Source organism: Camelus ferus, chromosome 6 (genome assembly GCF_009834535.1).
Source record: "Camelus ferus isolate YT-003-E chromosome 6, BCGSAC_Cfer_1.0, whole genome shotgun sequence".
Lineage (NCBI taxonomy): Eukaryota > Metazoa > Chordata > Mammalia > Artiodactyla > Camelidae > Camelus > Camelus ferus.
Window position 1 is genome coordinate 48,918,157 of NC_045701.1, and position 12,486 is coordinate 48,930,642.

General features: G+C 35.3%; 1 protein-coding gene and 1 long non-coding RNA gene across 2 annotated transcripts in view; one reads left to right on the top strand and one right to left on the bottom strand.

Annotated features, from left to right (window-relative positions):
- Positions 1 to 12,486, top strand: part of LOC116664261 — a 299,718-nt gene that overhangs the window by 231,977 nt on the left and 55,255 nt on the right. The gene's annotated exons all lie outside the window — the stretch shown is intronic.
- Positions 5,881 to 6,641, bottom strand: RPL10L (ribosomal protein L10 like). The gene has a single exon (XM_006189473.2). It carries the CDS (start codon positions 6,601 to 6,603, stop codon positions 5,959 to 5,961), a length of 645 nt encoding a protein of 214 aa, XP_006189535.1. The 5' UTR covers positions 6,604 to 6,641; the 3' UTR covers positions 5,881 to 5,958.

The following is a 12,486-nucleotide window of genomic DNA, read 5'->3' on the forward strand; positions in this document are numbered from 1 at the left end:
ATCAAGCACCCTAGAGGGAAGAAATTCTGGGAAATATATTTTCAGCTTATGTAAGATAACACAGTAAAAAAGTCATTGCATCGCACAGCATTTAGATGTAAATTTTGGATAATGCAATTAAAAACTCTATTATATGAAATTTGCATATATAAAGTAAGGTAAAGTTACCATGGTATTTTACAAGGTACATACATACACCAAATTTTAAAAAATCACAAGACTTCCACCTAGCAAGGAAGATTATGTACTTTAAGTGACCTTCCCACTAATACATAACTAGATTCTGCCTATAATCTTACTTTTAATTATGTTTCTAGATTCACTAGAAAATAAATCTCAAAAGGCCTGAAAATAGAAGCAAACAAACAATAGCAAGTTGAAATTGGAGCAGAGAGCTGTGAATGGTTAGCACATTCAAGGCAGGGACGTATATTTTCCACAGACACATAACAATATATAATCCTTACAGAACTTAAATGTGTAGCGAAGTCAGAAAGCTCAGCCTGAAAACTCCACATTCTTTTTTTTTTTACTGAGGTGTAGAAGTATAGTCAGTTACAATGTGTCAATTTCTGGTGTATAGCACAATGCCCTAGTCATGCACATACATATGTATATTCATTTTCATATTCTTTTTCATTAAAAGTTATTACAAGATATTGAATATAGTTCCCTGTGCTATACAGAAGAAATTTTTAATCTATTTTTATATATAGTGGCTAACATTTGCAAATCTCAAACTCCCAAATTTACCTCTTCCCACCCTCTTTCCCCCAGTAACCATAAGAAACTGACTCACAGACATAGAGAATTCCACATTCTTGATCCTTCATGACAAAAGAAATTGGTTCCAGGATGGCAGCATCCCAGGGAACAGGGAAAATCCACTATAAATCCTCTCTGGTGGAAAAAATACCCAACATAGACCTTGGTATCCCAGAGAATAACTTAAGCAAAATGTAATCCAACAATAAAAAAGTTAAAAGAACAAGAAAAGAAGAAGAAAACAAGGCACTATGAAATACAAATGAAAGCAAAAACAACAAATAATAAATTTAGATCCCCTATGATTCAGATACTGAAATTATTAATTATAAAATATAAAGTAATAAAGTATAAAAGCGTGAAGAAATAAATATAAAATAAATATGGAATAAAGAAAAAGTAATGAAAAAGTTGCTATTTTAAGAAAAAAATAAGTATAGCTTCTGAAAATAAAAAACACAGTTGCAGAGATTAAAATCTCCATGGATGGGTTAAATAACAGACAAAAGCCAGCTAAAGAAACAGTAATGAACAGAAAAACAGGATATGCAGAAAATATTCAAATTCTGTGCAAGAAAATGAAGAGATGGAAACATGAAAGAAACATGGGGGATATGATGAATTCTAACATATATTTAATCTGTGTTCACAAAAAAGAGAATAATGAAATTAGAGGAACAGTAATATCTGCAGAAATAACAGATGAGTGATTTCCAGATCTGATAAAAGAGCAGAATCTTTACAATTATAGAAGTAGAAAGACTAGGTTACAGCAACCAGGATCATGTAACAAAGAGAAAGTTAAAAAAAAAAAAAAGGTAGATGATAGATAGACAAATGATATATAGGGCCCTGGGACTGTGATAATGGACTAGAGTCCACTAGCGGCCCAGTAACATCTGCATCTAATACCATTTATGCCTGAAAACTTCAGGGGGCTGTGAGCTGGTGGTGGGAGGAGAGACCTGGTGTTTGGCAGAAGGACACTGCTTCCTCTGTCATGATTCTCTCCTGAATACTGCATTCCGCCTGCAAAGGTTCAGTGGAGGATGATCCACAGGTGGTTTTCATGATGGATTTGTGGCCTCTAAACTTTGCAGGGGCCAATATCAGGCCCTCCATTTTATCTTTGCTCCAGAATGATGAAAATGCTTCCTGTGCTTGGGTCAGTGAATGTAATCGAGGGTCAGCCTGGGCAGACAGTGGTACAGTCCATACCCTCCTATGTTATGATTCCATGCTCAGACCTGCCTCAGCACAAAGCTTGTATTTGGGATTTTTATATCATGTTGGGACCTCCTTCCCTTTGGTTATTGTAAATGGAAAAATTTCAGTCAGATTTCCTTACATATTTTTATCCATCCAATCCTTTGCTTCTACATTTCTTTCTGCCTAATTACTTTGCAACATGACCAGAGGCTCAGTGCCCCTGTTGTCTGAGTGGTGTTGCTGCTTGGTTTCTTCAGTACTCTAAAACAGAGTAACCAAATGGCTTTAAAGAATATTATATATATATGTATATAATTTTTTATATAATATATACATATATATCTATGCATATACAGTATACATATACATATATGTTTCAGAAGAGGAATCAGAATCCAGCATCCATCAAAGGATGTATTTAATCCTTCAAGTCCTCTCCTGTCACTATCCTCTCATCCTGAGGCTGTGAAAAGCAGATAGTTAGCAATACCCAGTCCTCAAACTATGGTGCTGAGAGAGAAAACTAAATGAACAAAAAATAAACATTTTATGAAAGGGTGACTAGAGAAATTTCACCTACAATCTTCCAGACTAAATAGAAGGTCTGGGTAGAACAGTATATATCACACATATACAGTATAGAAATAATGGCATGACAGTCATATAATCATTCTTTTGAGAAACAGGAGAAGGGAAGAAAAGAAGCAATAAATATTGAATGAAAAAAAGGTGGGTAAGGTAGATAAAATATCGTTTGGAAGGGAAAAAAAGAAATAGATCTCCATAAATAAGTCATACGTAGAAGATAATTGGTAAAGCACAATTACATTTTTCAAAAGGAGCTCCAAAAATAGGCGACAAAATGGAAAAAATATGAAAATGGAAATTATGAAACTAAAGATAGAAAACAACAAAAACTCAAAACAGAATACTGATTCAAATTAAAACTAGAACTCAGATGACACAACTGATGGGAAGTACAGTTGCAAAACAGAATGTTAATGTTGTAAATCATGAAAAAAATTAATAACAGTACAAGCAACAGAAATTAGAAACTGAGAAGCAGGGAGGCAGGAGCAAATGTAATAATAACCATGTTAACTGTTATAAATTATTATCAACTTGGGGTACTTAATATGTGAAAGGCACAATCGTTTTCTCAATGAATTATCTCATTTAATCCTAAAAACAACCTTATAATCATAGTATCCTAATCCCATTTTATAGTTGAAAATTGAGGAATGGCTATATGAAATAATTTGCCCATGTAAATACAGAAGCAGATTCAAATCCAGTGATCCTGACACCAGAGCTTCCCTTATTATCCACTGTTAAGCATGATAATGACCTCATTTTGAATTATTATTAGTCAATGAACTATTATGTAGCTGCCTTTGACTTTAATCATTACTTTTTACATTACTTACCTTAAAAAAAAAAAAGAATATGTAGATATTCTTAGGAAAACAATGAAGTCATTACTCCAAAGGAAAAAAAAACCAAAACACCTATGTCATTAATATGAAGGCAGGAGATTTTGGGGGCTAAACAATCTCTCAGTTCAACCCTTAGGTCTGTAGTGACGCTTTAAGAACCAGAAAGCCCTAGCTGAATTTTGTCAGGGTGGGCAATACAAAGCTGCTGAAGTGGAAATAAAATGCCTGTCAATGTTACTGACAGCCAATTCATGTCAGAGCCAGTGTGTATATTTATAAAAATTAAGGATTCCAGGCTAAATATGCTTAGTGTAATTCCATACCTTGAGGGAGGGAGAGATATGGTGGATTATTCAGTGATTATCTGTGGAACATGCTTTTTGAAAGTTAGTAAATTGATATGATACATGGTCCATTTTCTAACTGATTCACTCAGTATTTTCCAAAACCTGAAGATTCCATCAACAAAATCGAAGTTTTATAGGGCAACATTTGCTTGAATTTAGTTAACTGTACTTGTATTTTTATTTTAAATGAGCAGACAGTTCTATTTCATTGCAGTAGTGCATGAAATTATGAATACATATGTTCCCAAATTAATTTTCCATTCTGAACAGAAATTTAGAAATAATGAAGAGCTGTGCAATACATAATTAAACTGTATTTCAGCTCAACTGTCTTATCAATTTTTTAATAACTAGAATGGTCTGGAAATACAAAAATGCTGAAAAAACAAAATCATGGCTTGGAGAACATAAATTGGTGGGATTTTTGTCAAGAAAAATAAGTAAGTGGAAGTATTCTTCTATCAACATTAAAGAAAATGAAATTTATATATAATAGCTTATAATAGAAAACTGTAGGGAAGAGTCAAAAAATACCCCTTGATGACACCTTCCTATCAATTGTTTAATGCAGTAATTTTTAATCATTCATTTCCTTTTCATCCACCTATCTATATGCATACACAATCATAGTTACCAATCTCTGAGGGCAAGGATGTTCATGATCTTTTACTTGGCTGCCTCCCTGTATTTAGTGAGTGAGTACAGAGTTCCAAGTTGAAGGCTAAGATGTTTGAGAAGTTTGAGACCAAAGATAAGGATGAATAATAAAGATGGAAAATATTTTTAAAGTTGCATCATAGTTGTATTAACACGTGACCGAAGAACTGTTGTGTTTTGTTTGGCATTTTGATTTTTTTGAAGTGGGGTTTTTGTTTTTGAAAGACAGTGTGATATAAACAGGACTGTACAGGAGTCAGAAGATCTGACTCAAGTATACACTCAATTACAAATTGCATAGCACTTAATTTCCTAGAAAACTTCAGTAGTTTTAAAGCATCAAATAAAACATGTCAAGGGGAGTGCTCCTTAAGCTGAAAAGTCCTTTCTATGTATTCATATTATTTAGTACCTGTTATCCTTCTCATTTATACAAAATAAAAATTATAGCTTAAAACAACAACCTAGTTTTAAAATACACGAGTAGGAAATATCTTATAGTAAGAGCCTGAAAGAAGTATCAAGTCAGATGCAAAATTTTAAGATTGTCATATGTTGACTCTGAAATGTGTGATTAGTTTAAGAAATGAGGGTAGTGTTTGCAACATTAAGATTTGGAAGACTAAATAACATAAAGAGCTAGAATTTTAAAATGTAGTACAGACCCAGAAATCGTAGTTTATGTAATTTTTAAAACAAAACGAAATGAAAAAAATGCCTGTGTGATCAGTGAAACTCTTATGCAGAGCAAGCACCTACAGACTGCAGACTCTCTCTAGGGTCCTTTTAGAGCACAGATAGCTGATTTAGTGTCATTTTTCTCTTTTCTGTTGGTTCTACTGGGACTCAGATCAAGCAATATGAACTCGGTTGTCAACCTATGACCTTCCTGTGATGAAGAAAAGATTGGATTGTTGTCTCTTGAGTGTGAGATAATGTAAGGCTTGTCTGGGGAAACCTTTTGCAGTGATCCCCAACTGTTCTAAGGCTGATAACTGAAGGTGATAGGTCATTCTAAAAACAATGTGCAGAAATATATAAGGAAAACACAAGCAATGAGTTTAAGAACAGACGTATTAGTTTCAGAGAGATTACAGTTAAAATATCACTAATGCATACTATTATTTTCATACATATTGTTTATTTGCTATAAAAACTAAGAATTTTTCTCTAAATATCAGATTTTTGTCTACTTTTTTTTAATCCAAGATTAACTATAATTTATGAGTTCTCTACTAACAAAACTTTTGACATATTTTCCTAGACTCTCCAAATTAGATGTGTAGGTTAGAATTGCAATAGCTCTCTCTCTCTATAAATGGCATACAAGTTGTTTCACTCTCACTTAAAAGGAAAGTGTCATTTGCCATTAAAACTCTGGCATTAATACAAAAAGTATTTATCTCATAGTCTATATTCTAAATAAAAAGTGGATATTTTAAAATATTAAAAAATTGATAAAGTTATTTTTGCCAGTAAGTAAAATTTATTGGTGAGCAAAAGTCAGACCAGCATGGCCAAAGTTGACAGTGCTGTCAAAGATCTCACGAGTGCAGAGCTCGCCACTTGTACAGAGGACCACGATTGGGAACGTATTTGACTCCACAACCATCCGGGATGAGGCGCTTCTCAGACACTTTGTCTTCAAATTCATCGGCATTAAACTTGGTAAAGCCCCACTTCTTGGAGATATGAATCTTCTGGCGGCCAGGGAACTTGAACTTGGCCCTGCGTAAGGCTTCAATCACATGTTCCTTGTTCTGCAGCTTGGTGCGGATGGACATGATGACTTGACCAATGTGGACTCTGGCCACTGTACCCTGGGGCTTTCCAAATGCACCTCGCATACCGGTCTGGAGCCTGTCGGCCCCAGCACAGGACAGCATCTTGTTGATGCGGATGACGTGGAATGGATGGAGCCGCACTCGGATGTGAAAGCCATCTCTGCCACAACTTTTCACCATGTACTTGTTGGCACAAATTCGGGCGGCCTCCAGGGCTTCAGAAGAGAGCTGCTCATATTCATCAGACACCATGTGGCCACAGAGTGGGAACTCATCCACTTTTGCCTTCTTCCGACCCAGGTCAAAAATGCGGATCTTGGGATCAGGGACACCTCGGCAGAAGCGAGACCTTGGATATGGCTTATTCTTGCAATACCGGTAACAACGAGCCGGGCGGCGGCCCATGGCGACACCAGGAATCTCTCAGAAGCGCGTGGACAAGAGCGGCTCGCTCCCACGCCTGCGCATGTGCCTTATATTCATTGCCCATCTCCCCGCGCAGGAACCATAGAGGACTGGAAGACGCTCTTTCACAACTTCTCCACCATAGATTCAGTGACACTCTATGCATGCGTATGGGCTATTTGGCACATGCGCAGAACGGAAAGGCCACTGGATGTATTCTCATACGCTTGTGGGATGCAGGGTAACGTATTAGGCCTTGCCTTAGCTGGTCGAGTTGCCACTTCCTTCGTGCTGTCATCTTGGTCATAGAACTTTTGCTCTGAGCTTGCTTTGTCTTTAGTATAAAATATGTTTTCCTAGAATTTGAATGAGGAAGATCTCCCTAGCTGGTCTGTATACTTTATGTCTGATTTGTCTAAATGATCCATTTTCCAGAGCTCATATCTCCTGTTAGCATTTGTGGGTCAGTTGCTATTTCTCAAAGTGCATGCCGTCCTCTTCTGTGGGCAAAGAGGTTTTTTGGCATGAGCTCTCTGATAAGGCTCAGGAAGAGATGAGAGTAGAGGGGAAACAGGGATTGCTTTAGAAACACAAAACTTGGGTTGTTTTATTTATTTGATATATAGAATAATTTTATTATCAAAATGACATCCACAGAATTGAAATACCAACTGAATTTTTTAACGTAAGGCTATCTGCATTTTCGAATGTTACAGCTGCTGGGAACTATATGAAAGAGTAACTATTTATGCTTTATTAATCTTTTACAACTTACTGAGAATGAGTTTAATTTTTTCTGATATTAGATTTTGTAAAAATATTATAATTAGGATCACAGCTGGGGAAAGAGAGAAAGAGAATTCACAAGTAGTATATAATCTCTAGCTGGATTTTTCCAGCTTTTTTGATTCCTTTGTGCTATTTCACAAATCTGTGACATACAACAAAATCCTTCCAGTGTAAATATATTCAGCTAATGCTTTCTCCTTAGCAGGAAAATACAAGTTGTGACAAAATAACTCCTGCCTTAAAGACAGTGGGGTTTATAACCCCTTATTAGGGTAAAATATTAAAACTCCTAGTAAAGAGAACTTGCTTAATGCCCTTTCCTTCCTTCTAGGGTGTTAGTAAATGTTTAACAACCTGCTCATTGGGGAGTGGAGTGGGGGGACTCCTCATTTGTAGTGTTTGTTGACTTCTCCAGTATAAATACCCCATCATTAATTTCAGCCACCAATGTGATATTAATGATCATGAAGATGGGGAGAGGTGCACACTCTTGAGAGCCAGTGTTAGCTGGCTCCAACATGCTACCATTTAGCTGTGGGTATCAAAGAAATAAAGAAAAAACTAACTTGACTAAAAATAATAATCATATTGTGGGCTAATACATTTTGACATGGGTAGGGAGAGATTTTATTTTGAGCCCTTAAGAAGCAGGCAGGTAAACATGTTTAGACTTGATGATTCAGCTTTGGCTGTGACAAAGTCTTTCCTCTCTGGTTTCACACTCCTGTTCCACAACCCCTGTGTAAGAAGTTTGTAGTATTCTGTGCTTATTGATTATGTATGCATCAAAGCAGCCTTGAAGTACTTAGAATTACCATTGGACAGTATTAGGGTTACAGTCAAACTCCTAGTACCCTCTGCCTTCATACAAAAACTGGAAAAGAACAGTTCTGTGTATCAGTTCAGTGCAGTGCATCTTTTCCTTCACTGATACCACATTTCATGTATTTCACAAAGAACCAAACCTGACTTTGTTCTCAAAGAAGCATATGCACTGAAGTCTAATATATTGACTGACATGCACCCTGGATGCCTTCTGCTGCTGGAATCGCCTTCGTTGTTGATCACTGTGTCATTAAGTAGCATTACATCGCTTGGTGTTTGACAGTACACTGTGATTCAGAGATCATGTTCCCACTTGGGTTCTCAATGAAGTGTGAAGCCTCCACTGATGGTGAATAGTTATTTTCAGCTGCTTTTTTTTTTTTTTTAAGTAACTTCACCCTGGGAACTGTAATCTCAATATTTCTGAGAGTCTAGATGAGCAACTTAACCGTATTTTCCTAGAGTTGAGTAGTGAATGTAAAAGAATCATAGTTATGGCTGGCTCTTTCTTCAGTCAGTTGATTTTGTCTGTTGTTATGGCTAATGGGTGGTCCTGCTGCCTGTCTTTCATATACCTGATTCACAGTGGTCCCCTTATCTATTTGACAAATGCACATTTTCTGAATAGAAATATAGTCAGATGATTTTAACTGTTTATCCCCAGGGGCCTAATGCATTTTCCTTTTTAACTGATATTTTATACATTTTGATTATTTTCCTTTTGGGAATATGATTTTATTTTGGATATAGGGACTGAGTATATACACTTACCTTTGTGCTTTGGTCATATAGGAAGAGTTCTTCCCCCAGTGCGTGATTTTTTACATTGTTCTAGAAATTGGGGGAAAAAAAAAGATGAGAATTAAGCCAGGGAGAAGTAGTGTTAATATGCTCACTAGAATTTGATTGAAGTTAGTTTGTAAATTTTTACTTTACTTGTTTATGTTTCATACTTGTACAAAACTTATAAGCCATTAATCAGTTTTAATGGTAGGTAATTAATGTGTAGTTTTATAATTAGAAATATTTAGGTAATGCTATAACAAAGATGTAATTTATACTATATAATAATAAAGATGCTATAATAAAGTATAATAAAAATGCTATATACTAAAGATGACTTGAACCAACACAAAGAATCTCCACATATATTTAAAAGCCCTTCTCTCTGAAAAGGGCAAATTCAATCCAAAAATCTGAGAAACACTGATCTGGGGTTAGGGTGCTGTGTACAAAGCTTATCCTCCCGCATAATGAGTGCATGTTCTTCCTGTTCTTTAGATCCAAGTCCCTGTTTATTTACTGAAAAGGCAAAATGATGGGGGCAATTATTTTTCCCCTCCTACACAAATTGCTTGTCAATAGTATAGACTTTGTGTAGTTTCCTAGGTTTACAGACATGCAAATATTTAGTTAAATATTGAAATTATTTAATCATTTATACCCCACTGTATTTCAGGTTAAATGAATCTTGTATGTTTAATGAATAAACTCTTTATCCACTAAACAATCATCCTTAGTAATTAGAGGTAAGCATTCTTTAATTATGAAATAAGTATTCCAACTGATAAAAGCAGTGACTTTGGAAGGCTTTTTAAAAATCTTTGCCTCACCTGTCGAATATTTTAATCCACTCAAATTTTGGTTTTTCCCTCTGGCAGCAAACACTGAGGACTAGATCAGAGATAAAGTGTCATAACTACTCGGTACACGTGGTAAACTACTATGTTATTGACCTGGTTAGTCCCTTTGTAAAGAATTTGGCCTTGCCCAAAGCTTTTGGGAGGTAATGTCTAATGTCTTTTCTTTGCCTAGGGACTTTGGTCATACTGGCTAGTCTAACAATGTAATTTAGAGTGAGGACTGACCATGCCAGAAGGACCAATAATGTGAAATAGGTATTTGGATCAGTGGTATCAGTTGACCTAGAGGCTTAACATCAGCCATATTTGAACCAGCCAATCAATCGTGGCTACATAATGGAGTCTCAATGAAAACTCTGGGTCTTGGGCAAATTTTCCTGGTTGACAGTACTTCATACGTATTGTCAGAAATTGATGTTAGAAGAGTAATACCTCCTAATTGAATGGGGAGGGGACAAAGGAAGCTCCATGCTTGCTGCTTCTACTGGACTCCACCCTATGTGCTTCTTCCCTTGTCTGATTTTAATCTGTCTCCTTTTCCAGCAGCAAACCATAACGATAAACATAATTGCCTTCGGTGAGTTCTGTGAGTTCTTACAGTGAATCACCAAATCTGAAGGTGATTTGGGAAATCCCCCAAACTTGCAGCTGGTGTCAGAAGTGAGGACAGTCTTAGGGATTGCGACTTCTAACTTTGTAGTTGGCTTAAATGCCCTGTGATTTCCAGTCCTCACCCCCACAAACCTAATAAACCATGTACAAATCGTAGGGCACTGAAATATAGAGGAGAATGAAAATCTGTAGTGTCTAGTAGAGTTAAAACTTAATAGGCTAAAAAGTCATAGTTTTTTATGCTTAAAAGAATAATGCATATTTACTGAAGAATTTGCATAAATACATGACAAAATTATAAAGATACAGACTTAAAATTTGGTCATATTTTCTTCCAATAATTTTATATTTGCCATTTTTATATCCTGATTTTTCTTTTACTTAAGCCTTTTCTGTAAGAATTAATGGTCTTCACATTCTTTTAATAATGGCAAAATACATGTTATTATATGCTAAGTTTTATATATATATATATATATATATAAACATATGTATAGATATATAGAGAGAGAGGTAGATTTACTTCCTGGTTGTCTGTTTCATTGTTCTATTCATGTATTTAAGAGCTAGTACCATAGAATTATATAAAAAGCAGCTTCAACTTATTTACTCATATAACTTGAGGCCAACATCCAGGAGCTAATTGGTCATAAATACCTGCTTGCTGCTTCTAACAGAGCAATGTTTAGAATGAGGCTTTTTATCAGTCACTTAAGGAGCCAAACGTAGATTAGCCACAAAACTTTCTATTGATATTATTTAATGCATTTGTTTTTAGAATCCATCAATTTTTACTAATTTTTCTCAGTTATTTAATAAACACGAAAGTACTGCCAAATGAGGAGTCTATGGTTTTCACTTGTTCCGAGTGAGATGTCCGAAAATGTCTTTCCAAATGCAGTAAAAATGGTATGTTTCAGCTTTCTCAATTATTTAAGTAAACACTTACCTCTTTGACCATATGTCTTTCTATCACAGTGCTAGATGAGTCAGTGTAGAGAATAATTAGAATACTCTTAGAAGCAATTTCAACACCAGAAAAACCAGCAACAACTTATCTATATATTGATGTGACTGCGGACCACATTGAAGTACCTACTAAGCCTGTATTAAATGCGTCCTCTAATAACTTTCTTTTGTCAGACTCCCAAATTGCGAAAGTCATTCTGATGCTGTCTGACCTCAGTGTAAGTGTGAAGGAAGGGAAGTAGGAGTGCAAAAGAGATTGCAAATTTTATAAAAGCACTATGTGAACTCATTACTAGGGCCCATTTTAGGACCTTGGGAAGGGGCTTTTTTTAAGTGAAGGTGTCTGAATTTGAAGTTTCATTAATTTTATTAGAGGTCATTTCATTTCTGAGTATGTATTCTGCTTTCTGTTTCTTAATACTCTTTTCCATTTTTACTTCCTTAAGTGTTTTTTCTCTCATGTTTACTTTTACAATCCCACTGTCTTCAAAATCTCCTAGCAATTTTTATAGCATAACTACCCTCAAATCGTTCACTCACAATAAAATGTAGATTAGTTTCAAACTTGTATTTTTTATCTCTCAAGATATCCAAGAACAAAACTTACAATCAAAGAATTGAGTAATAATAGTGCAATTTCAAACTACAAAGAATTGAGAATATTCCAGTATATGGGACTATCTCTAAATACATGTCCTACATTTTAATTAGTTGAAGGAATAAAACTGTTCAGTAAATGTTGGCTTGTCATTTGAAAATAAAAATCTGGATACTTACCAAATGTCTTATAATACAATAGATTCCAGAGAGATCAATTATTTAAGCATAAGAATAAAATAAAATACTAACACACACACAGACGCACACATTATCTACATATATGGAGAGAGTGGGAAAGGCTCTGTGCTGTGCAGAGATTCCACAGAAAAAGAAATATTAATGGAGTTCTGGTTATCCATTAATGCGTCATAAACCACCCCATATTTAGTGATGTTAAATAACAAAAATCATTTATTTTTATTATCTGTCATGGTTCTGGGTGTTG